This window comes from Pongo abelii, chromosome 15, assembly GCF_028885655.2.
Source record: "Pongo abelii isolate AG06213 chromosome 15, NHGRI_mPonAbe1-v2.0_pri, whole genome shotgun sequence".
NCBI classification, from domain to species: Eukaryota; Metazoa; Chordata; class Mammalia; order Primates; family Hominidae; genus Pongo; species Pongo abelii.
In genome coordinates this window covers 76,692,256-76,719,773 of record NC_072000.2, presented here as the reverse complement: position 1 = coordinate 76,719,773, position 27,518 = coordinate 76,692,256, and the positions used below count along the sequence as shown (strand labels likewise).

Here is a 27,518-nt window from a genome sequence, read left to right as displayed (position 1 = left end):
TAGATTAGAAATGTTGGGTTAACATACAGGAGTGCCAAGCTGACACACCAATTCCAGCAGGGAATCACAGCTGAAGGTCAAGGATCCAGAATGGGCACTTGAAAAAAATCTTCAAAAAGCCTTGTGGTTCAGGGCCATTTAATTTGGGGCAGATAAGTCTAATCACGCCAATGCCCATTAAGAACATCAGAGTGTATTAGTGGATCTTTATAAATGTGACCTTCAGGCATCAAGAATACTCAGTTAATCAAGGCAAAGGAGTATGTAATAAATTCAGAAAAGTATTAACTAACAGCACATGGGAATAAGCTTTACTTATCTTGAATTTTTATTTTTCTGGAACACCCCCCATTTCCTAACTACGCTGTGAAAACAAATTTTACTGCCTATTTTCTGGTGGGAGGACAGACTGGGAAATTGTTTTATTGGCCAGGGTTTTGTTGTTGTTTTCCTGGTAAGGTCTTCCTAATTGAAATGCGCAATTAAAGTTGAAAAAAAATAATTCCTTCACTTCTTGCAGAAGCAGAAAACAGAGGGAATCTTAGCAAATAATTAAACATCTTAATTGTGGAACAGGCAATCTAATTTTAAGAGCTGGCTCTAGAAGGCTGTTCAGTGACAGCGCTACAACTTATCTTTAATTGCTGCAGCTAATGAGAATTCAACTCATTTCACACATTATTGTATTGGGCGTTTTGGCATTCTAAATAGTTGCTCATTTCCTCAAAGCATGATTTAAATTTAAAGACAAATATTCAGTGGAGAAAATAAATTAATTTTATTTGTAAATAGAGTGATTCCATATCCTGGAATTCACATTTACAAGACCAGTTCTCAGGAGGGTAGGAGAATCTAGTTTGGAACTTGGTTATGGGATGTTTACTGATACCAGGGGAGATAAGGGCAGGGTCAAAGGTCAAGTACCTGGGTCCTCAATGGAAAGGTTCTTCATAAGCCACTGCACAATGTCAGTACCTGCAACGATAAAGCAATTTCAGCTGAAGACCTCCTGGGTGTTTAACACTGTGGCAGAAGAAACATGTTTACCTAAGAGAATCCTAATTCCAATCAGTCCACACTGTAGAGCAGGACAATATGGGCACTTTTTTTTGTCCTAACCAACCCTTTCCATTCTTCAGTACACTTCCATAATTACAATTCCATTCTCGTCCAAAAAACACTCACTTCTGATGATGCAGGATGAGCTTATATTCACATTTCTAGGAAGTGTCTATAGAGGACTTCCCCAAGACATGCTAGATGAATCTTTATCATGCCTGGCCCCCAGACCATTTCTTGAAGAAGGAGGCCTCATCAGCTCCCTACCGTCAATTACAAGGGCTGACCAACACAGGTGACCTCATAGGTTCTTGCAAAACTCTCATCTCTTCTGGCACAGGCCTATCCTGAATGAATGTGTCCCTGCATTTGTGGCAGAAACGTCTATGTATTCACCAAGACCTCTTTCCTCTCCTCACTGTGCCATAGCTAGATTACATTTCCAGACTCCCCTGCACTTAGATATGGACTGAGTTCATACCGTAGAATGTGGGTAGAAATGGCATATGCCACTTCCAGACCTGGACCATAAAAACTCCTACATGGCTCTCCATAGCTCCACCCCTTTCAATCTATCCACTGGCTGGATGTGGGGGACTCCAAAGACCTGGGGGAATGCAGAGCCACAATAGGGAGGGAGCCATGGTTCCAACCATGGACATTACGCCCATGTGGGGCTCTGACTTGATTGAGGAATAAACTTTGTTGTGTTAAGCCCCTGAAATTTGGGACTTAGCTGTTTTGGTATCTAGTATTACCTTAACGAATATAAATCTTAAGAATCTGAAGGAACTTTTAAAGCTTGTCTACTCCAACCCTAGCCAATACATGAGTCCCATTCACAACACCCTGGACAAGATGTGCTGTAACCTGTGTTTAGAATCCCTAGTACCTGGAAACTCACAAACTGCCCCCTACCCAGCCTGACCCAGTTAAATCAGCCTTGATTTATCTGAACAGAAACTTGCTTCTCTCTGACTTCCTCCCTTTGGCCTCAGTTTTGCCCTTTGATGATAGAAAAACAAACCCCAACCTAATCACTCTGTGTGACAGCCCTTCAGCCCTCCAGCTATTCAGACAGTCTTGCGGCATACCAGCGACGTCCTCCCTCCAAGTGCAACAGGCCTGGGTCCCTCCGCTGCTTCCTTGCAGGGTGTGGCCTGGAGTTCCTCACCATATGTTCCCAATTCTCTGAATATGTTCCCTTCTGTCTGTCTCTCTTTGAAAATGTGACCCGCAAACAATGTTCTGAGAGCAGCACTGTGTACATGGCAGTAGAGGAGTTCAGTTTTCTGGAAGGTTCTGAATTTCTGGTCAATCTACCTTTGCCACCCAAAGATCTCACTTTAAACCAGTGCAGACCATTGAAGATGTGGCTTTGTCACCTCTGAATTGTTTGATGGAACACAGCCTGCAAGGGGAGACATTTTAGATATCAGAGTCTCGTGGGTCCGAGGCTTTGGTGCGAGGGAGAGGATGTGCCAAGAACTCTCCTGGGCTGGATTCCTGGCTGAAGGCCTGGGGATCCAGCACAGGGGCTTCATGAGGATTGCCCTCTTCCCAGAAATCAGTTTTCTTAGATATGTGACTGGTGGCCAGAAGTGGGACTGGTACAGGACAGAAAGCCTAGACATTTTGTTTCTCTCTGGGTCCATGGCAGGTGAAGTAACCCTGCACAGTGGGACCCCCAGGGCCATCCTCATCCTTCTGTGTGCCCCAGTTCTGCCGACACAGCCTTGCAATTTTGCAGTTTCCCTGCGCCAACCTCAAAGGCAGCACTTCTAGGCTTCTCCTCACTCTTGCTGCTCCTGGACGGCATCTGTGAGTCAAACTTTAGATCAAAAACACTCCTATTCATTCGTATTCTTGGAGAGACAGAAGAGAGAGAGTGAGAGAATGAATATGTGTGTGTGTGACATGTGCCTGTGTGTCCCTTTCCTCCAAATTATACAAGTTCAACATTTGTCCCAGGAAATGAAGAACAAAGCAGAAATCAAATAAGAACTGTAGTCCCAAGCTGGGGGTGGGAGAGATACTCTAACCTGTTTTTTCCTCAAAAGAAAAATAGTTCTGGCCAGGCGCAGTGGCTCATGCCTATAATCCCAGCACTCTGGGAGACCGAGGAGGGCGGATCACGAGGTCAGGAGTTTGAGACCATCCTGGCCAACATGGTGAAACCCCATCTCTACTAAAATACAAAACATTAGCCGGGCATGGTGCCACGTGCCTGAGTCCCAGCTACTTGGGAGGCTCAGGCAGGGGAATTGCTTGAACACGGGAGGTGGAGGTTGCAGTGAGCCGAGATTGCGCCACTGCACTCCAGCCTGGCCACAGAGTGAGACACTGTCTCAAAAAAGAAAAAAAAAAAAAGTTCTTTTTTGTGGGTTGCCTAGAAACTGTGAGGTTTCCTGCATTAGCCGAGCTCTCCCCCAGGCCTGCGGATTATCTTTCTGCTGAGCTTGCCGAACCATTATTTATCACCTGCCAAGATTGATTACTCACCCTGGGACAATGACAGCCCTTCCTTTCCCCTGTTAATTACTGTCATCATTAATATCCATGTCACTAATTAGTATTCATTCACACTGAAACTCCTTCCTTGCTATCATATCCGCTCCCCCCACCACCCCAACCCCCGGCTCAGCACCATTGTCTGGGTTTCCACCCGCTTTTGGCTTCCTGTGCTCAGCCTTTGGCCTAATTGTTCTCCCCGGTACACCAGGCCGTGGTTTGCATTTACAGAGCTAAAGGATCACATTTAAGCACTTTTGTTTCTAAAGAAGGGAAAATCACAAAAACCCATTTCCTTTTTTCCCTAGCCCCATGGAGACCACAGAGTGGGGTTTCTTTTCCCTGGTTCAGCCACCATGACAGCTGCTATCTTATCTGGGGGCTGAGGCAACAGTCCTCAGGCCCAGGCAAGGGCTGAGCGGCTGCCCCTGGCTGCCTGGGACACTGCACTCGATCTGCAGTGGCATCCACTCCACCACTATTCTTTCCATGCCATGGCAATGCTTGGTAGACTCCATTTCAACACAAGTGACAACACCTAGAGACAGGGGGATGTGCTCACTCTCACGGGCATTGGGTATTCCAGGCTTCCTTGGACCAACCCAGGAGTGGCCAAGCCTCCAGCCCGTGGCAGGGAGTAAATCATTGTGTGTGCAGCCCCAGGAACAAGTCTGAAAGGGAAATCTGTCATAATATTGCGTCCTTTAAAACATTTACAGTGATTACACTGTAGCATCTGACAAGAGTAGTCCAAACATCCAAATCACCAGCAGGAGAAAGCATTTCCATTCTTTTTTCACTTTCTTTCTTGCCTCTTTCCTTCCTTCCCGCTAACCCACGATCACCCTTTCCTTCCTGTTCTAAAGAGAATTTGAAGTGGATTCCTTTTCTGTTCTATCTAAAATTAATTGTTGCCTTGTTACCACGACTGGTTTCTGGATCTTATCTTAGTCAAGCTGCTTGGCCAAGGACTTAAAGTCAATAACACAACATAACAAACGCTATGTTGAAACAACCTAACAAATGCAGGATGGCCACCCTTTATTCCCACAGATCCTAAAACACTGTCTGAAAGCTTTCTTTTTGAGGCTGATTTATCAATATATATTCCAGGGATATCCATGAAATACACCAGAGGGCACCCAAAACACTTCTCCATTGCATGCGTGTTTTATTAGTATATTTAAGGATATATTTATGATATGCGGTTATGGGTTATGTTTCTATATGTGTTATACGTATTTCAATTATGTCTTTTATATCTAAAATCATGTTTATTAGACGACTGGGAACAAAACAAAAGGCCTCTAATAGAGGATTGAATAATTATGGCTCATTCATGCAATAAATATTTATCAAACATCTACAGTGGAAAAGCATCTTGAGAACAGGGTTACTGTAAAATATTTATGTTCTATTAATTATATATGTATAGATATATATAAATATGGAGAGGAAAAATTCTGGATATATATTTAAATTGTTAACTTTAGGTTATTTTGGGGAGGGGGAGGCATCAAATAATGGGAAATTTCTATTCTTTACTTTTCTGTATTATTTGAAGTTCATAGAACATTCATATAATACTTTTACACTAGAAAAATAATTTTTTATTTTAAAAAGCACAGAGAGAAGAAAGAGTTGGCCCCTGGGGCCAAAGTAGAGATGGTATGGGTAACTTTGGACGGCCTCTGGCTATCCTTGAGCCCTGGCCATTTCCTGCTGTCTGGGGAAAGGGCCAGGAGACTCAAAGCCCTCTTTTTCCTGAGGGGTAAACAGTGGGAGGCTCAATCCTGAGGCTCAATAGTGTGCCTCCAATTGGCCACTCTCTGGCCATCTGCCACTTCTGGAGCCTCAGAGCAACCCTTTATAGACTCTGACAGGGCTGTCCACCCAGAGTCCTGGCCTAAGGGTGACAACCTGCACCTCTCCTCTGTGTGTGTTAGCTTATTTACTTGGTGGGAGTAAGACGCAGTGATCTTTTCCTGGTGCCTTTCCATGCTGAATTAACTCTATTGAGTAAGCTGGTAAGGGGTTTCTGTTTCTGGTTTCAGCCAGATACTCATAAAATTCAGGGCTTTGTCTTCAGGTGTTTTAAGCTCCTCCAAAATTGTAGCATTTGACAGGGAAACCTTCCTCCCATTAATGTGTTAGAACCGCAGGAGATCCTAGTATGAAACACTCCCCTGATTCTTCCCAAAGCATTCTATCAATCCAAGCCCAGATCAGACTATGCAAAGTTGATAAAAAGACTAGTTCCCATCACCTGCAAATTTCCAGTAACTTGAAACCTGGTGGATTATACAGTACATCAAAGTACTGATAAATGAAGCAATTCGTAAACTAATTATCAATCTTGACTGTTGGGGAAAGACACTTTCTTTTGAGTAAAATGTTTCTGGAGCCGTATGAATGATCAGATGGTTCCTGCCAAGAGTGAACTCACCGTACTCTTCAGTCAAGGTTTTGACTCGATCCATTGGATTTTCACATTCCTGCCAGGCCTCTGCTGTGCCTCTGGGTGGGGAGGGCAGCTTCAGGCCACCTTATCACATAGATGTCATGCAGAGGCCAATGCTTATGAAGGGGGAGTGACATTTCCTGAGTGCCCATGGTGTACCAGGCCAGAGCTGGGCACTTGACCCTGTTATCGCATGTCATCTTGACAATAATTGTGTCCAATACGATAATTATTATATCCATTTTAAAGATTAGGCCCAGAGAGGCTCAAGACCACAGGCTACTACTGATGTAGAACCAAGGTTGGAATCCAGGCAATTTCATGCCAAATATTATTTCCACTATACTATTCTGTGTCTCTTAACTCTGTATAACTTTCCAAGTAGTATAAATAAAAAACAATTAGAAAACTGATATTCTGTATGTATCCAGTTTTTTTCCTGAAACAGAGGCATTAATTTAGTGATAATAATAATTGGTACTATTATTAGCTGTTGAACTAATAATTTATTGAGCACTTTCTATATTCCAGGCTTTGGAATAATCCTACTATACTAGTCCTATGTTGTAAATAGCATATTGTTATCTCCATTTTGCAAATGAATGGAAGGATATTCTAAGTAGGACAATCTTTACAGTCTTCTTTTTTTCTTTTATGCCTTAGTTGAAAAAAATGCAACAATCAGCAGAGAAAGCTTAACTAAGAGGAAATGTTAAACTGGGCTTTGGAGGGTGAGCACAATGAGTAGCTGGCAGTAAGACAGAAGGGAACACAGCTGGGAGAAACAGAGTGATGAAAAGTTCAGTGTCATTTTCAAGTAGTATTGTTTGGTCTATGGGCTTGAGTTTTTCCAAGGAAAATCATGGCAAATTTCACACTCACTTGCAAGCATAGGAAACGATAACGTGCAGCATTTATAAAGTCAGACACACTTGAGAGCAACTCTTGGTACATCACTTACAAACTGTGGGAACCTGGGCAGGTCCCTTACCCACCACCTGCCCTGATCTCCATTTCTTCATATGTCAACTAGGGGGAAGTGCTGTCTAGTTAAGAATAAGACCAGGTATACAAAACTCTGTTCACAATGCCTGGTTCATGGTTTTGCTGAAATGACCTGGTTGTTAGCAAGTCATCTGCTGGCCCTGTGCATTTATTCCCTCATATGAAAAGAGGACAGTACACTTTGGGAGGCCGAGGCGGGTGGATCACCTGAGGTCATGATTTTGGGACCAGCCTGCCCAACATGGTAAAACCCTGACTCTACTAAAAATAAAAAATTAGTTTGGTGTGGTGGTGGGCGCTTGTAATCCCAGCTATTTAGGAGGCTGAGGCAGGGAGAATTGCTTCAATCTGGGAGGTGGAGGTTGCAGTGAGCCGAGATCGCGCCACTGCACTCCAGCCTGGGAAACAAGAGCGAAACTCCATCTCAAAAATAAAGAAAAGAGGACAGTAATAATGGGACCCATCACCTTGACTGTGAGGGGTAATGAACCCGTGCAGTGTGCCTGGCATAGCATAAGCATTAATATTAATACACATTGGCTACTCATAGAGTCCATGTTTCAGGGACCTCATACTGGCCAAGTGTCTAACCCAGTTATCTGTGTGGCTGGGAGAGACAGCAGTAACTTGGAATCCTTGTGTTACTTGCCAGCTTTTAAATTTTAGGCTTTAGAGAATCTCAAAATGTCTTCTGGTGCTTTTAGGCTGGGATCTTCCGACCGACAGCTTGTTGGACAGAAGGGGAAATGAGGAGGGTGTTGTGGCTGGACAACTCTACTAGCCTGGTGAGACCTCGCTGAGAGACTGGGATCCCTGCCTGGAAGCTTTTCTGACCCTGATCTGGGATGCGCATTTTCCAGAAGTGAGGGCAGAAAGCAAAACAGGTGCCCTCACCCCAGTGTAATTCAGTTGGAGGTAACAGAGTTAACATCTTTCTGGTTTGGGGTGCTCTGATCACATCCATCCCAACACCCTCTTCTTCTTCCCCCACCTCTCCTGCCTTGGGACCACCTTTCCCTTCCCAGAATGCAACAGTCTCCATTGAACCACAGGGCCTTTGCATCTGCTACTCCCTGGGCCTGTTATGCCTTCCCTTTTTCCTCCCACCTCTTCCTCTAGCTCAGGGGTCCCCAGCCTCCCAACAGGTAATGGTCCCTGGCCTGTCAGGAACCAGGCTTCGCAGCAGGAGGTGAATGGCAGGTGAGCAAGTGAAGCTTCATCTGTATTTACAGCCCCTCCCCATCACTCACATTACTGCCTGAGCTCTGCCTCCCGTCAGATCAGCAGTGGCATTAGATTCTCATAGGAGCGTGAACCCTATTGTGAACTGTGTATGCGAGGTAGGTTGCACGCTCATTATGAGAATCTAATGCCTGACGATCTGTTCCTGTCTCCCATCACCCCCCGGTGCAACTGTCTAGTTACAGGAAAACAAGCTCAGGGCTCCCACTAATTCTACATTGTGGTGAGTTGTATAATTATTTCCTTATATGTTATAATGTAATAATAATAGAAATAAAGTGCACAATAAATGTAATGCACTTGAATCATCCTGAAACCATCACCCCCAACCCTGGTCCGTGGAAAAATTGTCTTCCATAAAACCGGTCCCTGGTGCCAAAAAGGCTGGGGAACACAGCTCTAGCTGACTCTGACACATCCTTCAGCCCTAACTCCCTCGGAAAGGCCTTCATTGTCCTCCAGACTGGCTCAAGGTCCTTTGGCTTTCAACCTCAAGAGAACAAGGTTCTTTCTCTTTGGAGCATTTATCTCAGTTTGGAATTAGCCACAATGTAATTATTTGATCAATAGCTGTTTCCTCTTCTATATTAGTTTGCTATGACTTCCATGACAAGGTATCATAAACTGGGTGGCTTAGACAACAGCAATTTATTGTCTATGGTTGTGGAGGCCAGACAGCTAAGATCCAAGTGTCGAACGGGTTGGTTCTTCCTGAGGGCTGTGAGGGAGAATCTGTCCCAGGCCTCTCCCGATCCTCCCAAGTGGCTGGGACCACAGGCATGTACCACCATGCTGGCTAATTTTTTAATTTTGTGTAGAGACAGGGTCTCCTTATGTTACTCAGGCCGGTGTCTAACTTCTGGGCTGAAGTGATCCTCCTGCCTTGGCCTCCCAAAGTGTTGGGATTACAGGCATGAACCACAATGACTGGCCCAAATTTCCCCTTTTAATAAGACTACCAGTCATACCAGTTTAGGGCCCACCCTAATTATCTCGCCTTAACTAATTACATCTGCAATGACTTTATTTCCAAATAAGGTCACATTTTGGAATTCTAGTGTTTAGAACTTCAATATATGAATTTTTGAGAGGACATAATTCAACCCATAATGCCCACTAAACTGTAGCTCCAAGGGAGCAGGGACCCTGTTAGTTCTATCCCTGGCGTGGAGTAAACATCTGGTACAGAGTTGGGGTCTAATGAATGCTTATTCGTTGATAGTTGTATTCAAATACACATCATAATACATAAACACCCACACATGTATATTCAATATGTTTTAAATTTTTCCTCAATTGTTTTGTGGCCCTTGAAAACATCATCACAATCTAGTACCAGACATCACATAGGCAGTTTACAAACACTGCTTTAGAGGAAAGGTTCAGGGCCTTTCATCCATTGATACTGTTTAAAAAAAAGAAATCACATCTTTTTGCCTGTAATCCCAGCACTTTGGGAGGCCAAGGCGGGTGGATTGCCTGAGGTCAGGAGTTCGAGACCAGCCTGGCCAACATGGTGAAACCCCGTCCCTACTAAAAATACAAAAATTAGCTGGGCATGGTGGTGGGTGCCTGTAGTCCCAGCTACTTGGATGACTAAGGCAGGAGAAGTGCTTGAACCTGGGAGGCAGAGGTTGTAGTAAGCTGATTACACCACTACACTCCAGCCTGGGTGATAGAGTGAGACTCCATCTCAAAAAAAAAAAAAAAGACAAATCTCAATAAATTACTACTTAAACAAATATTAGGTAGCAATTCAAAGTCTCCTCCTTTTCCTTATTAAAAACTGGCTGTCACTGGGAAGAGGACAGCAGGCAGAAGGAAAGGTAAAGTCTTCAGCTCTTTACCTCCAGGCTGAGAGACACTCACCGGCCCCCTCCCACCTCTTTGGCCTGTCCTCCCTGCTCAACTGGCTTCCAGACTGCAGGGTAAGCCCGCTTTTTGACTGGCTTTTGTTCAGCGGGTGATTTTCCCTTCTTAACAGGCAGGACTCTGAGTCATTCTGACGTGGTCTTGAACAGGTGGGAGGCATTACATCCAGACACAGCAAATACGATTTTGGGCCCAGTGATCCCTCAAGCATCCTGCCATATGCAGTCCTAAACCAGGGGTCACCAGGGCCACCTCCCTGGGGTCTTCTCCCAGGTTGGCCAAATCGGCTTGCTGGCCTCCATGGGTATATGACAACGGCACCCCGTGGTGACCCACAGAAGGAAAGCGAAGGATTTAGCTGTAGCTGGGATGGGGAAGGAGGAATCTCAGGCTTCTCGTGATATTTTGCCTCAAGAACTGCAAATTGATCTGGGAGTAGATCCCATGCTGAGGGAGAAGCCCCCAGACCGAGAAAGGATGGGCTCATCTATTTGAATGAAACAGAGAAGCTTGAAAAAGCCAAGGTAAAGCAATTCCTGAACCGTCCAAGACTAGAAAACCTGCAGCGAAGGCCTGGGGAGATGCGGCAGGAGAGACAATTGGCTGTGGGGAAGCCCTTGGCCACTGTTCTCCCCCAAGCCCCCTCCCCCCTCACCTCCCTCCCACTCAAACTGTACACTTCCCCATTCTCTGATATTTAAAGCTTCCCTGTGCATTATGAAAAATAATAGGGGCCAGGAGGCCCAGCGAGGTTATTACCAACTCATAAATCAACCAGGAGGCTCTGAGGGCTATGGCGAGGTGTCTGAGATGGGTTCCCCTGGTTTGTTATCTCACCTGAGCCCCCACAATTGATTCATAACCTCATAACCCTCCCGCGTCCGAATCCCAAGTCTTATATCTAATTGTCAGCAGCCGAGTACATGATTTGCAAGAGGATGCGGGCAGCAGCAGACGTGGGGGTGGAGGAGAGATTAGTTTTGTCAATCAAAAGCGTCCAGGGCAAGGGGAGAGTGTGTGGGATTTAGCTCAACAATCAGCTTATTAACTGGAGGCTGGGTATGGGCTACGTTGATTAGGCCTCAGTGCAGGAAGACGGAGGATCGTTGCCACTGTGGACGTTGTTTCTGTTCCCCAAGGGTGGCTGTCACTGATGACTGCCTTCCACTCAATCCAAAGGCAGAAATGAGAATCGAAGAAGCAGAGCTGCAGCTTTGGGAGAGAAGTGATCTAATGTCAGGTGCCCAGTAGCACCCACCAGAGAGCATGACAGATGTTTTGAGGGCAGCTGAGCATATTCCTGGGACGACTGGGAGGGTCCTGATGGCTGGCAGGCTTGGGGGTTTTATTACCTACCAGTGGTGTCTAACAGTCACTTCATTTGTGCAAATTTGAGTCTGAAAAGTAGTTTATGAACATTTTATATTGAAAATAATCTAGCGGGCTAAGGCTTTCTTGAGGACAGCAGGAGAGGCAAGGGGTCATCTTTCAGATGCCAGGGCTGCAGGCCGTAGTTACTCACCAGGAATGTGATCAGCCTAACCACAGGGTTAGCACAGTAACACTGCTAGCACTTCCACAGCATGTGCTGAGACTGAAAGTCTGCAAAGCACACTGAAGTCTGCCATCACCTTGGAACAGAGGAGGTCTGCACAGCAGGGTGTGTGAGTAAACCGGGTTTCAAGCGTGGTCTGGGACACACAAGTTCTTGAGCAAAGATCTTACAGGTATAGTGCTCTGAACCTCAGTTTACCCATCTGCAAAATGGGGCCAGCCCTAGAATCTACCTCAGACTCTGTTATATGAGGATTTGACATGAGGAAATGTAGGTAAAGACATTTAGCATAGTCTCTGGCACTTACCCTCCCTCCTTTTCCATCAAGTATCCCTTCCATCTGCCGAAACTGGAAGCTGTCTTGGAGCTGATCTCCTGATGGAGATTCCTAAGTCATAATCTAGCCTTTCTGCCCCATCTCCCCAGGCCTTCGCTGCAGGTTTTCTAGTCCTAGATGGTTCAGGAATTGCCCTACCTTGGCTCTTTCAAGCTTCTCTGTTTCATTCAAATAGATGAGCCCACCCTTTCTTGGTCTGGGGGCTTCTCCCTCAGCGTGGGATCTACTCCCAGATCAATTTCCAGTTCTTAAGGCAAAATATCACGAGAAGCCTGAGATTCCTCTTTCTCCATCCCAGCTACAGCTAAGCCCTTTGCTTTCCTTCTCCCGTAGGAGTGGCCAGGAGGCACATGGCTTGGGTATGAATCCAGGCTCCCCTCCCACCAGCTCTGTGACCTTCCATCCTTCAGTTTCTGTAGAATACGATAGACGTGCAGTCTGAGAGAGTGGACATGAGGATAACACCTGCAAGATGTTCAGTCCTATGTCCTGTGGCACATAGCCAATGGTCATTAAGTGGTGAGTTTATCATTGTTGTCATTGCCACTATTACGAGTTGAACATTTTTATTCATTCACCTGCAATGATGAATAAGACGGCTCCGTCCTTAAACTGGTGCACGAGAATGTTACAAGGGCTATGACTGAACTACATGTGGGGTGCTATGGGGACACAGACAGGTGAGTAATTCTGGGTGACCCAGTGTCAAGAAAAGGCTCACGGAGGACACATTCGGGATCAACAGGAAACAGTGAAAAGAGATTGATTGAGCAGTGGGTATTGGATGCAAACTCAAGGAGGACTCATGCAGAACAGCCTGCAGCTTACCATGCTAACAGGAATCTGTGACATCTAACATTTATATCCAGGTCAAACGGGGTTTCACAGCAAGTCCCTATGAAATGGAAAAGAGTCCTAGGAAGGAAAAGTCACCAGCATGCTCTGGCATGACCTATATGCAAAGCACTATGCCAGACACCAGACTCTCTGCCAGACACCAGAGATTCAAGTGTCAAGCAGAAAGAGAACCAAGCTTAAGAACTAGAGGGAAATCATCTCAGCGTTGGTGAGGACTGATCTCCTGTTTCCCAGCATCAGGATGCAAACATTTCCCTCCATTCCAGTTCTCAACCTCACGGCTGGGCCTCACGGCATTCCAGCATTGCTATGAGTGAACCTTTCCTGCAGGCTGCCTCGGGTAGCTGGTGCACTGTTAGGTCAGTCTATGTGACCAGGAGCTGGGCCTCTGGGTAATGCCAGTTGGCAGCCCCCATCCCTCCCCTGCTGGGGGCCTCCTATCCAGAAGGGCTAGGTGTGCAGAACGATGGTGCACCATCATCATTCCCCACTTGCCATCTTTCAGGGGACAGCCAGCTGCTTTGGGCACGGCAAAAGACACCCAACTCACTCCTCTTCAGGGCCCTCTGCTCTGATGCCACCACAGGACATCCTTGAGTGCTGGGCAGTCTGAGGACAGGGAAGGAGTGATGACCACAAAACAGGAATGGCAGCAGCAGTGACAGGAGGAAGTCAAAGGCTTGTGTGTCCTGGCCCTGCTGAGGGCTGGTGAGGGCCCTGGGATGGCGCTCAGTGCTTGGTCAGCTGCAAGAGGCTAGCCCTCTGCCCATGCAGTGGGCAAGCTGCACTGCCCTGATGTGCATTTCCTGCCCCACTCTTTCCTTCTAAGATCCCTAATTCCATTTTTTTCTTTGGACATTTTGATAAGGGGTTAAGGCCTGGCTTTGGAGGAATGGTGAGAAAACTGAAGCCAGTCATGTGAGACTGAGGGGAGATTTTAGAGACTGCAATTCAGACCTCCACACTTTTTCTGGTTCCTGCAGGGAGAGAAAGGGACACCGAGGGGAGGGAGGCTAGGTCCCTGAGGCCTGCAGGGGTCTGCCTTCCTCTTCTGTACTCCTTCAGCCTCTCATTCCAGCCCTCCTTTACCTCCTAAATAGACAAGGTGCCCTCTAATCCCTACCCCTCAATATCAGTGCACAGTGATTGCCTGTCTCTTAATACAGATGCTGTACCTGCGCACACTCACACAGTCATACATACCTGCACACATGCAACAGACGCTCAACTCACATGCAGGCAACACTCACACTAACTCATATCCACCTGCACAGATGCAACGCACATACAACTCATGCATGCATGCAACGCTCACACTAACTCATATCCACCTGCACACATGCACAGATGCAACACACATACAACTCATGCATGCATGCAACGCTCACACTAACTCATATCCACCTGCACTCATGCACAGATGCAACACACATACAACTCATGCATGCATGCAATGCTCACACTAACTCATATCCACCTGCACACATGCACAGATGCAACACACATACAACTCATACATGCATGCAACGCTGACACACATTCACACCCACTTATACACACCTGCGCACATGCATAGACGCAAGACACACAACCCTCACATATGCCCGCAACTCACACTCACACACCTAATAGCTTCTGTAATATGTTCCCACCCCCTAAAACCCTGAAAAATGACAAAAACAGCTCAGGTTAAGAACAAAGTTTTAGGAAATAACTATATGTTATCTGCTAGAAATCTAAGTAATAAGCATACCTCGCCAGGTGTGGTGGTTCACGCTTATAATCCCAGCACTTTGGGAGGCCGAGGTAGGCAGATCACCTGAGGTCAGGAGTTCGAGACCAGCCCAGCCAACATGGTAAAAGCCCGTCTATACTAAAAATACAAAAATTAGCTGGGCATGGTGGCATGAACCTGTAATCCCAGCTACACGGGAGGCTGAGGCAGGAGAATCGCTTGAACCTGGGAGGTAGAGGTTGCAGTAAGCCAAGATCATGCCACTGCACTCCAACCTGGGCAATAGAGCAAGACTCCATCTCAAAAAAAAAAAAAGAAGTGTAGGTCAAATTTCAACATCACTCATATGCTCAGCTGCTCTGAGTCCATTTGCTAGAAATAATCTTAACTGCCTGCTTGCAGTAGTTGGAGAGAAGCAAAGAAGATCTGAGTGCAGAGCCCAGGGGAGGGAGAAATAAATCCCCTGAGCAAACTGCATTATTTTCAAGATGTCAAATACATTTTCTCTGTCAAGCTCCTAGGTGACTTTGGTCCTCCGTGGTTACAGAGTGGTCTTGTAGCTGAGGGGCAGAAGGCTGGGATATCAGGTAGGATAAGAAAGGGAAGAAAGCAAAGCACAAGTGCTGTCACCACAGATACACACTTGCAGAAAGCAGCATCATGTGGATGCTAGCAGGGCCCCGAAATGCCACAGCTGGGGAGGGTGTAAGGAAGGTGCTTTAGACAAAGGTTTGGGTGGGTTAGGGATTGTGGAGCAGCCTGTGGCTAGAGCAAAAACTAGAGGAAGTTTTCAACCTTAGGTTGAACGGAGTAGCAAGAAGGAACAGTTACAGGAACCCACAGGATGTGGTCTTTCTAGGAGAAGGCGGACAGACAGGAGCCACAGCCTTCAGCAGAACACAGCTACTCTCTGATGAAGGTCTGCCAGGGAATAAGTCACGTGGTTTCCCTCTCCTGCCCTCTGATCTCCTGTTGGTGTCACCCATCAGTTGAAGCCATTGTACCCAGAGGGCAAGGGAGCTTACTGAGGCAGCTGTAGTGACAGCCCGTGAGGCACAGAGGCAGGTAAGAAGGGTGGAGAGTGGCTCTGGAGGGACAAGTGGAGAATGTCCAGCTCAGATATGGAGGAGAGAAAGTATTTATTGTACAGGCTTAGTGATAGCGTTGTAGAGGTAAGCTTTGTTATTTGGCACACTTTGCTTCCGCAGAGCAGGGTTTTGCTCTGATGTCCTGGTTACTGCAATCTACACTGATACTTTGCATCTATAAGGAGATCCAGAGCTCACAAAGTCCTCACATGCATCACCTCTCGTTTCACCCTTACAATACACCTGAGCCTTTGTACCCATGTGCCCATTTTACAGCTGAAGAAACCGAGGTTTGGGTCACCTCATGGTTTCTTACTTTGTTTATGTGTTCACTAAAGCATTTATCGAGCTCCTACTATGCCCCATATTGTTCTCTGTGCTGAAGTGGGGAATGAGACAGAAACAGATGTGGTCCCTGCCCTCTCTAAGCTTACTCTGTAATGGAGGAGTCAATGAACAAGGAAACTGCATGAAACCAAGGAAAAACAGCACAAGAATGAAGCTAGAATGGGAGTTGGGAGAGAGGATCACTGGGGACTGCTGAGACTGGGGAGGGGAGTGCAATAAACTTCATTCATTGAGAATAAAGAACTCAGGGACAAGAAGGAGATGGTCGTGTGACTCTTTGGAGGAAGAGCCTCCCCATCAGAGGAACAGCCAAGGCCAAATCTCCAAGGCAGGAAGCGAGCTTCGATCCATCCAGAGGGCAAGAGGCAGGCTCTTATGCCTGGAGGTTGGCCACACAGAACACAGTGGAGAGGAGACCAGGAAGGCAGGGGCCGTGTCAGGTTTTAAAAGAAATAGAAAGTCCTGGAAGGCTTCAAGTGGGAAGAGGTCCAGTTTATGTTTTTAAAAGATGTTGGCTGCTGAGTGCAGAATGGATTGTAAAGGGACAGGAGTAGAACCAAGGAGACCAGTTTGGAACTGTGTCCACTGGGTTAGAGAAATGGAAGTCTGGTTGGGCACAGGTGATATGGTGAAATCAAGAGAAGCAAATGGGTTTGGAGGCAAGGCTCCAGGTCCTCTCTGATGGATGGGGCTTGCCCACGAGAAAAAGCGGAGTCCCGAGTGACTCCAGGTTTCCAGCTTAACTAGTTGGGTGCACGGCGGAGCTTACATCAACTGAGATGAGAAAATAGGGTGGGAGGACACCTGGGCTTGCATGCTAGCCATGTTTCGCCTGAGGTCTGTAGGAGCCATCTGAGTAGGGACGTTGAGAGGCCGTTGAATCTGGATTTGTGGGGAGAGGGCTGGCTGGAGATAGTATTTGAGAGTCACTGGTGTGTAGGAATGCACTTCAGGCAGCGAGGCTGGATGAGGTCACCCAAGGAGAAAATGCAGAGAGAGAAGAGGGGCTCAGAACCAAGGCCTTGGCTTGTGAGCAGATGGCAACAGGGACCCCTGGCCTGCCTGTTCTCAATTTGGAATGTCTCCTGTCACCTGAGCTTCACTCTTCTGTGACTTAACCTGTGACAATGGCAGTCCATTCCCATCTCTCGGGAAAAAGCAAGAAAAATGAGCTCCAACAGCTGAACCCTCCACCAGGCCCTCCTGGAACCTGTCTGTTATTTCCACCCCCTTTTCCTGCTCCTGTCTTGATTCACAAAAAAAATCTACACCGACCACCACTGATGGCATCTGATGGCTCTGCCCTATGACCAAGTCAGATAGACAGCTAAAAATGTCTGTGTTCTCTTCTGATTAATAACAAGTTTAAACTTGTTTTCTGACTTGTCTATCACTAAATCACAGCAGGCTCCCTGAAGTATCTTGTGCAACGTAGGAGCAGGGGACGCTGCTTCCAAGTGGATACAGTCACACAGCCAGACAAGTGACTTCAAGCCCCAGATTCCAGTGTGCTGGAAGGCTGCGGGGTGGAATGTCATCAGAGCCAGGCATCTTTCTAATGTGCCATCTTCCTCTCACATTGATCAACTCCAGACCAAGAGAAACGGTCTTCTGTTCAGAGAACGTGCTAAGAATGTTCCCAAATGGGAAAACCCTGTAAATGGGAAAAGGATGGCGTAAATATAAAACTCATCGTGAATTTATTCCTTTTAGCCCTGTTTTCTCATCACCACCCCTGCCCCCAGGTGCTGGTTACTCGCAAAATTGATTAGATTTGAAGCAGCAAATAATTTTAAACATTGCTAAAAACTAATAAAGGGAATACAATAGGACCCAGATAATAAATGAGGAGAGAGCTGAATGAGGAAACCCCAACAAAGGACAGCTGCTGTAAGTGCTTATAGAATCTAGGCTGTGATTCTTTTTTTCCTTTTTTTTTTTTTTTTTTTGAGATGGAGTCTCACTCTGTAGTCCAGGCTGGAGTGCAGTGGCACGATCTCGGCTCACTGCAATCCCCGCCTCCCGGGTTCAAGCGATTCTTCTGTCTCAGCCTCCCGATTAGCTGGGATTACAGGCACCCGCCACCATGCCTGGCTAATTTTTTGTGTGTGTGTGTATTTTTAGTAAAGACGGGGTTTCACCATGATTGCCAAGCTGGTCTGGAACTCCTGACCTCAGGTGATCCCCCCACCTTGGCCTCCCAAAGTGCTGGGATTACAGGCATGAACCACCATGCCTGGCCATGACTCTTGACAATAAAAAAATGAAACAAAACAAAGGCACTTCTTGAAACCACAAAGGCATTTCTTGGTCTGTCTCTCCATTAATGCAATGAGGGTTCTTAAGGAGAGGGACCCTCATCTCTTCAACTCTGCATTCTGACTCACTGCAGAGGCCACACCATAGATTTCCAATAAACATCTGATGAATACACTAAGGAGTGTTGCTAAATCAATGACTTGAATCTTGGTGTCACTAATAACGACGCTGGTTTTCCTTACAGACATTGGTTTTGATTGTTTGGTTACTTTTTAGGTCCACCTCTGACTTCTGATATTAATAGTAAGACAGGTCAGTGGAAAGTTACCTTGCTATTTGCTATTTCAGGTTGTTAAATACATTTATGTTAAGAGGAAATGACCACATTTTGAGCTAATCAGGACTAGAAATTGATAGGTCAGTAGCCCATTTCTGCCCAGCTGATTCTCCGGGGAGTATGATGTAGACCATGATCAAAGCTCTGGAAGAATATTAACAGCTCAGATGAATATTGAGGTTGTATGGCTCAGTGTATAGGCAGAGCTAGAGGCTGAACTGATCAATAAATGATAAACACACTGTCTGTTTTTGGAACACATTTTCTGAGCAATGGTCATATCCATGCTTACTACCTGTCTGTTCCTTAGGCAGGGTAGCAGGCTGAGAGAACCAGCCTTGCAGTTTATTAAGAAGAGAGTCATGTATAGTTTTAAGGGATTGAGATTAGGTCCAGCTGTATGTTCCAGAAAAACAAAAAACAAATAAGATAGCAGTAGCTTAAACAAGATAGAAGTGTATTTGGTAAAAGGTGGCTCCATGGCGTCATCAGGAATTTATGTCTTAATGTTTCTCTTCCACCATCCTAGTGCTTGACTTCCATCCCCAAGGCCACCTCCTGGTTCACAATGGCTGCTAAAGCATCAGCCATCATATCTCAGCTTTAGAAAGGAAAGGCAGAAGGGTCAAAGAGGGTCCTTCCCAGTTGAGACACCTCCCTTTGAGCACATTTCTGAAAATCCCATACTCTACTTACTTACTCTACTTATACATGACGATAGAATAATGTCCCCCCAGATGACCATGTCCTGATCCCCAGAACTGTGAATATGATACCTTACATGGCAAAAGGGACTTTACAGATGTGATTAAGGACCTCAAGATAGAGAGATTATCCATGTGGGTTCTATCTAATCAAAAGCATTCTTATGAAAGAGAGGTAGAAGGATCAGAGAGAGGAGATGTGATAACAGTGATAACACAGCAGAGGAGGGGGGAGAGAGAGAGAGAATGAGAATGAGAAGCACAAACATGCCAGAGAGCTGCTGGCTCTGAAGACAGAGGAAAGGGCCACGAGACAAGAAATGCAGGTGACCTCGAGAAGCTAGAAAAAGCAATAACTTCCAGGAGGAATACAGCTCTGTTGCCAATACCTGGATTTTAGTCTCTAAGATCCATTTCAGATTTCTGGCCTCCAGAACTATAAGATAAATGTGTGTTGTTTTAAACCACTAAGTTTGTAGTAATTTGCAGCAGCATAGAAAAAACTCATACACACATCTTTGGCCAGATCTTAGTAACCTGACCACACCCATCAGGGAAGCTGGTAAAACAGTGTTTAATTCTGGGCAACAAGGTGCTTAGCCAAAGCGGGGTTTTATTACTAAAGAAGGAAGGAGAAATGGATGCTGGGGCTGGTAATAGCAGATTGCTTTGCAGGGCTATTACATGAACTAGAGGGTCTCTACACTTAGGACAAAAGAAATGTATTCTTCTCACAAGAGAACTGGCCACATCTTGAATCCATCTTGAGGAAATATACCTAAGAAGTTAGCATAAAAAACTTCACAAGTACTGTGGCAACTGATTCAAAAAGGATTCCAATTACGTTTAGGGCAGAACATTTTCTGGAATGCCTACGTTAGCTAAAAGTTACTGATCACAAACGCGGTGGCCTGGAGGATTTGCAAGCCCAGCTGTGAAGTTTAGAGGCTCAAACAGGGCTTTGAGTTTGAAAGAAAAAACTCACTCAGCTATCAGTCAGACTTTTGGTCTCTAAAATTTTTCTCGTTAAAGTCAGGTCATGAGCAAAGCTACCAAGAATCTATGTTCTCTTTTTGTCCTAGTTAAATGTGAGGACTGACACAGAGATTACAGATAGATCGTCAGAGAGAAGCTGCTGGTAAAAAAGCACTTGGTTTACATCACAGAGGCTCAATAGATGTTTTTTGAACAAAGGAAGAGAATGAGTGAGTAAATAAACATATGAATTTAATGGATTTCAGGAGGGTTTTACTATTCATTCAACATGAGGGCCTTCTATATTCTAGGACTATGTTGACTGCTGGATACAACGCCAAGTAAGATGTGGTCCCTACACTCCAGGGGCTTGAAACCAGGGAGAAGACAGACGAATAGACCAATGTTTACTTGTTGAGATCAGCCTGGGCAAGATAGCAAGCCTCTAAACTTCACAGCTGGGCTCACCAGTCCTCCAGGCCACCGCAGTTGTGATCAGTAACTTTCAGCTAACATAGGCATTCCAGTGCATTGAATGCTACAGAAGATGTATTTTCAGGAAGCGTGGACAAGACCCTACATAGGACCTGGGTGCCCAGAACACTTTGCTGCAGGAGGCAGGGCTTGAGATACATTAAAAACATTTTTTTAAAAATTAAAAATTAAAACTTTTTAGAGACAGGGTCTCGCTCGGTCAACCAGGCTGTAGTGCAGAGGTGAGAGCAGAGCTCACCGTAGCCTCAAATTCCTGGTGTCAAGCAATCCTCCTGCCTCAGTGTTTGGAGTAGCTGAGACTATAGGTGCATAGGTGCATGCCACCACCTCTGGATAATTTTTTAATTTTTTTATGGAGATGACAGCTTACTATCTTGCCCAGGCTGATCTCAAACTCCTGGGCTCAAGAGATCCTCCTGCCTCAGTTTCCCAAAGTTTGGGGATGACAGATGTCAGTCACTGTGCCCAGCCTTGAGCTGAATGTTAACGGACACGTTGGAATTTGCTAGGTAAGGTAAGGTGGCATTGCAGGATGAGAGAGCAGCCATCTTCAAAGCCACAGAATCACGGAACACAACATCAGCAAACATTTACGTAGGGCTTACTATTTGCTAGGCACTGTTCTCAGCAGTTTACACATATTCACCCATTTGTATGCACGGCAACCTGATGAAACGGGAGGTCATCATCCCCCCCGTTTTCAGATTAAGAAAGTGAGGCAGAGAGAGGTTAGGTGACTTGCTCAAGGTCACATGGTCTGTAGTAAGTGGCAAAGAGCTGGGATGCAAACCCAGAGTTTGGCTCTGGACTCAGTACTCAGGGTGAGTCATCTTGTACACTCAGAAGGAGAGTTGGGGTGTAGAGTCGTGAAGGCAAGAGAAGCTAGAACTTGAAAGCTACGGAAGACCATTGACAGGTTTTAAGCAGGGGAGCTTCCTCTACATCCTACTTACGATGCTCTCTTGCCTAAAAAGACTTTTTTAGTTAGGCTTTTCTTGACTTTCTGGACTATTCTTTTTTTTTTTAATTTTTGTTTTCATTTTAAGTTCTTGGGGTAACATGTGCAGGATGTGCAGGTTTGTTACTTAGGTAAATGTGTGCCATAGTGGTTTGCTGCACCTATCAACCCATCACCTAGGTATTAAGCCCAGCATGCATTAGCTATTTTTCCTAATGCTTTCCTTCCCCATACCCCACCCCCCGACAGGCCCCAGTGTGTGTTGCTCCCCTCCTTGTGTCTGGACCAAACCAAGAAACAGGATGGCCAGTTTCCAAGCTGCCTAGGTGAGGGAAGTTATTTCTTTTTTTTTTTTTTTTTTTTAATTATACTTTAAGTTTTAGGGTACATGTGCACAATGTGCAAGTTAGTTACATACGTATACATGTGCCATGCTGGTGTGCTGCACCCATTAACTCGTCATTTAGCATTAGATATATCTCCTAATGCTATCCCTCCCCGCTCCCCCCACCCCACAACAGTCCCTAGAGTGTGATGTTCCCCTTCCTGTGTCCATGTGTTCTCATTGTTCAATTCCCATCTATGAGTGAGAACATGCGGTGTTTGGTTTTTTGTCCTTGCGATAGTTTACTGAGAATGATGGTTTCCAATTTCATCCATGTCCCTGCAAAGGACATGAACTCATCATTTTTTATGGCTGCATAGTATTCCATGGTGTATATGTGCCACATTTTCTTAATCCAGTCTATCATTGTTGGACATTTGGGTTGGTTCCAAGTCTTTGCTATTGTGAATAGTGCCGCAATAAACATACGTGTGCATGTGTCTTTATAGCAGCATGATTTAGTTATTTCTAGTTTCAACCTGTGATTTGTTTTCAGGCAATTTCTGGGGACAGGTGATCCAGAAAACAGTTAGGCGGAGTATGGGAAATTCTTTGCATCACATGAAACCATCAATCATTTCTGACCATGTCTCAACATTCTAAACACCTCTTGCCAGTCAAGTTGTGTGTGGTCATTTGGATGGTTCAGAGCTAAGGAAATGAATAAGAAATAATCACTTATACCCTATGAGTTCCACTCCCCAGATAGAGCTACAGCAGGGACCTATGACTGATTCTTCATCATCCCTACGACCCGCATTAGAATGGCGTGTGACACTCCCTTTCCACAGTGTCTTCTGGCTGCCATTAGACTGTATTTGGTTGTGATTGTAGAATTTGACTAAATATTTCCTTCTGCTTCAAGTGGCTACTCTTAGAAACATGGTCCTGGGGTCATAGAATTTTGTTAAAATAAACAACAACCAAAAGGGTAGCATGTGGCTTATTTCCCAGGTTTATGGCTCCCACTCATCCCCACTTTCTGGAAGCAGAGATGCTTTAGCTGGGATGAGATGAAGACCCTTCTTCTGTTCTACTGCCTGAAGGAGGTGGGATGGACAGGGGCAAGGACTAACTGGGTTCCTCAGGAATGCATTATGAGGTTACTGTACTAAGAAAGATACACTGCTTTCTGATTAAGGACTAAAACTTATAAATAGATCTGGTTAAGCAAATGTTCTGGGTCTCTCTTCCATGATCCTTCCTCTTGCATGTCTTATCTTCTCCACTGTCTCTTCTCTTGTGCATGGAGCTACCCATTACTTGGGACATGTCTTTAGTGCTGGAAGGTAAGACACCAAGGCAGAGGCTGTCTCCCTCCCTCCTTAAACGATATCCCTCACGTTTTTGGATCATGTAGAATTGTTAGCTGCCAGAACTAACAATTTCTAGTCAGGACTAGAAAACTGACTTGGTACAAGGCAACTGGGCCACGCCCATCAACATGGCCCAGGACTGGTTTTGAGGAGGAAATTACCCTTGCCAGAGGACAAAGGACTCCTGCCCCTTATCTCCCCGGCTCCTGGGGTCTATGTCAATGTCTTACAGGGACACATCTAATCAGCAGAGCCTGAATCATATTCAATGTCCTGGCTGCACCCAGAGATGGGCAAGGTAGTATCTAATATTTCTAGCTTCTACTGTCGGAGTGGTCTTTGCCCCTAACAACATTCATTAGTTAGGGGTTTCCTAATCCAAAGCAAGACACTCACATTTGGACACAGAAGACAAGTGACCAATATCCCCTAAATTCCCCCTCTTCACCCCCAGATTCAAAATGAGAAAATCCCAAATACCAAGACCAGGGAAGTCTTCAGGGAAAAAAGGCAAAAAGATATCCTGGACTATCACTGGAATAAGAGGAGAAAAGGCGGTCCGAGCTGAAAGGCCACTGGGAGATCCAGCAAGAATTTGGCCAGAGGGCTCTCCCTGTACATATCCCTTGGGGGCCTGGTGATGGGTGCAGGGACCTTGGAAAGCAGGAGGATGAGATTCTAAGAGCTAACATCTGGTTAGGAGAAAGATAAGTATAAAGCACTCTACAGTACCATACAATATATGTCCCTGAGGCGGGCACTTGAGGCCAAGAGATGAGACCAGCCTAAGAAACATGGTGAAATCCCATGTCTACTAAAATAAAATAAAATAAAATAAAATAAAATAAAATAAATAAAACAAAATAAAGTGTGGTGGCGCACGCATGTAATCCCAGCTACTTGGGAGGCTGAGGCATGAGAATCACTTGAATATAGGAGGCAGAGGTTGCAGTGAGCCAAGATTGCACCACTGCGTTCCAGCCTGGACAACGGAATGAGACTCTGTCTCAAAAAGAAAAAAGAAGAGCCAAACCAACTGGGTGCTTGTTAAGATAGCAGATTTCAGGGCCCTATCTCATCAAGTGTAGGATGAGCCTTGAGGTCTGCATTTTTTTTCACAATTCCCCAGGGTGATTTTGGAGCAAGTGGTCTACAGTCCATATTGAAGAGCTCTACTGCTACACAGAGCAGGCATCTGATCCACCTAAAGAATCCTCATACCCAGATTCCTTGTTGTTTCCAACTGGACTGTAAGATCCTAGTACATACGGACTTTTGTAACCCTGTATAGTATACGTGCTTAATAAATGTTTGCTGCACGCATGATCCAACACTTGCATACCCATTATTCAGGCTGTCTCCTGGGCTTCTGAACTTCACCCCTTCAGGTGGATGGAAATTGATAGCCAGCAGGGGAAGGAAAAGACCCAGGAGAGGTCTGAATGAAGCAGAGCAGAACAAAGGAACGTTTTCTGGGTTAAATAATATTTTCTGGGCCCTGCAGACCACAGACACCAGCTGTTGTGGGTTTTAAAGCCATGGTTGCAACCCTCAAGAAGCATGCCCATGGGTGTTCAGCATTTGGGAGGCAAGATAAAACAAATGATCCTGAAGATCACAAAGAAAGTGCCTGCATAGGATCTGTCTACTCACGCCCTGGTGAAGAAACACAACAACAACAACAACACACAGAAAAAAACCCCAAAACCAAAACCCAAAAGCCTGCAGGTGCCAGGAACATACTGGGGCTCTAGGAGAGAAGGGTTTCATAACTCAGAAAAGGTGGCAATTTTGCTGAGTACAACTGAGGACATCTCAGCCGGAGACCTAGGGCTGGGTGCACATCCCAAGCTGTTGTGCAGCCAACAAAGGTGAATGTTGTGCATGCTTACTTCCTGTCTTTCCCCCTCCTCTGTCTGCAGAAGAGAATTCTGGCCTGACCCCTGCAGTTTCTTCCCACCCTCAAAGGAGAGTCCTTGATCAGCCATAACATTCTTGGGCTTTTGTGAATGTGAATCGGGGAGAAACTGGAAGCGAGGTGAAGAAAGAGGCAAGTTTAAATAATGACTGGAGGGTTTTAATGTTTTGTTTAGTTTTGGGTGGAGATGTTAGAGAAGAGATAATACAGACTATCACGTATGAGTGAAGTGGATGGGAGAATGGAAAGGTTATTTTAAAGAATGGCTGTCTGCATATATGGATCCCCTTCCTGAAGTTTGAGAGCTATATGTACTTTGCATTTTCTCCAGGTTGCATGGAGGGCGTTGTATTAGTCCATTTTCATACTGCTGTAAAGAACTGCCAGAGACTGGGTAATTTATAAAGGAAAAAGGTTTAATTGACTCACAGTTCAGCATGGCTGCGGAGGCCTCAGGAAACTTACAATCATGGCAGAAGGTGAAAGAGAAGCAAGGTACCTTCTTCACAAGGTGGCAGGAAGGAGAAGTGCTGAGCAAAGTGGGGAAGAGCCCTTTGTAAAACCATCAGATCTCATGAGAACTCACTATCATGAGAACAGCATGGAGGAAACCGCTCCCACGATTCAGTTACCTCTTGGTCTCTCCCTTGTCACAACGGGATAACGGGGATTATAAACCAAGATTAGATTTGGGTGGGGACACAAACCTAACCATATCAGTTGTCTTTCAACACTGCTGCAAGCCTTCCTATTTATGTAGCCCATCTATGACAAGGCTTTCCTGGGCCACTTCTATCCTATGGCACCTGTGCACATCTGGAGGCCACGTAAGCACATTACAATATCTTCCCTAAAAATGCAGATTTAAGTTCTGATGAATGATATAAGATGTTTCTCCTCAAATTCCCATTCCCCCTATGCCCACTCTCTTTTCTGGCTGGCTTCATTCTGTTGTCCCCAACCTCTCCTGTACTCTCCTTCATAGACTTCTCCAAATGCCTCAGGTGGCAAAAATCCTGGCCTTCATAACCCAGACAACAGTCTCAGCAGGAGACTAGAATGAATTAACTGATCACTGACTTCTTTTTGTTTTTCAAGAATATATCTGGGGCCCTCAACATCCATTCACCCTGCCACATATGAAGTTAAGAACGCCTAATTTAAACCTAGCCATGCAGGATGGAAGTGATTCCCAAAGTCTGGTCCTAGAGAAGTATCAGTATCACCTGGGAATTTATTAGAAATTCACATTCCTTTTTTTTTTTTTTTTTTTTGAGACAGAGTCTTGCTCTGCCACCCAGGCTGGAGTGCAGTGGCATGATCTTGGCTCACTACAACCTCTGCCTCCTGGGTTCAAGCAATTCTTGTGCCTCAGCCTCCTGAGTAGCTGGGACTATAAGTGTGTGCCACTACACCTGGATAATTTTTTGTATTTTAGTAGAAACAGGGTTTCACCGTGTTGCCTAGGCTGGTCTTGAACTCCTGAGCTCAGACAATCCACCTGCCTTGGCCTCCCAAAGTGCTAGGATTACAGGTGAGAAATGCACATTCTCAGGCTTGCTCAGCCCTGCAGAATCACTCCTTCTAGAGGAGGGGTCCAGACACTTGTGCTTGAACAAGACCTCATCCAGTTGACAACCACTGACTTAGGAAAAAGTTTGGAAAGGGTGGATTCCTTTTTTACCAACAGCATCACTGTCTATATTTCTACAGGACTGAAAGTGCTACAGGTTGTGGCCCCTGGGCCTTCTATTCTCAAATCAGAGATAAGACCTGCTTCCTATCTGTTGCAGCAAGGCTGCTCTTCAGTTGTTACATGGAGTCAAACCAGAGGCTACAGGAGCCATCACAAGTGGGTAACAGAAGTTATTTGACCATTGATGAAGAGAACTCTGCACTGAATGCCTGTACACCCCAGTAACAGACCAATCCAGAGAGGGCTGAGCCTCCTCTTTGCCACTCACTGCTTCGAACATTCAGAGAGAGCCCAGGAGACAACAAATGCTGCTGGGGCTCTCTCAGAAAAACCATCACTCCTGGGTGAACTGAATCTCCCACAGAGAAATCCTCACATCTGGCCATTCATTCATTCATCTGTTC

At 45.6% G+C, this 27,518-nt stretch overlaps 1 protein-coding gene across 6 annotated transcripts in view; it reads right to left on the bottom strand.

Annotated features, from left to right (window-relative positions):
• The window catches only part of RGS6 (regulator of G protein signaling 6), a 641,289-nt gene that overhangs the window by 108,091 nt on the left and 505,680 nt on the right, over positions 1 to 27,518 (bottom strand). For all 6 annotated transcript variants that reach the window (XM_054529656.2, XM_054529657.2, XM_054529659.2 and 3 more), the window contains 1 exon segment: positions 925 to 975. In XM_054529656.2, the coding sequence (XP_054385631.2) occupies positions 925 to 975 (51 nt within the window).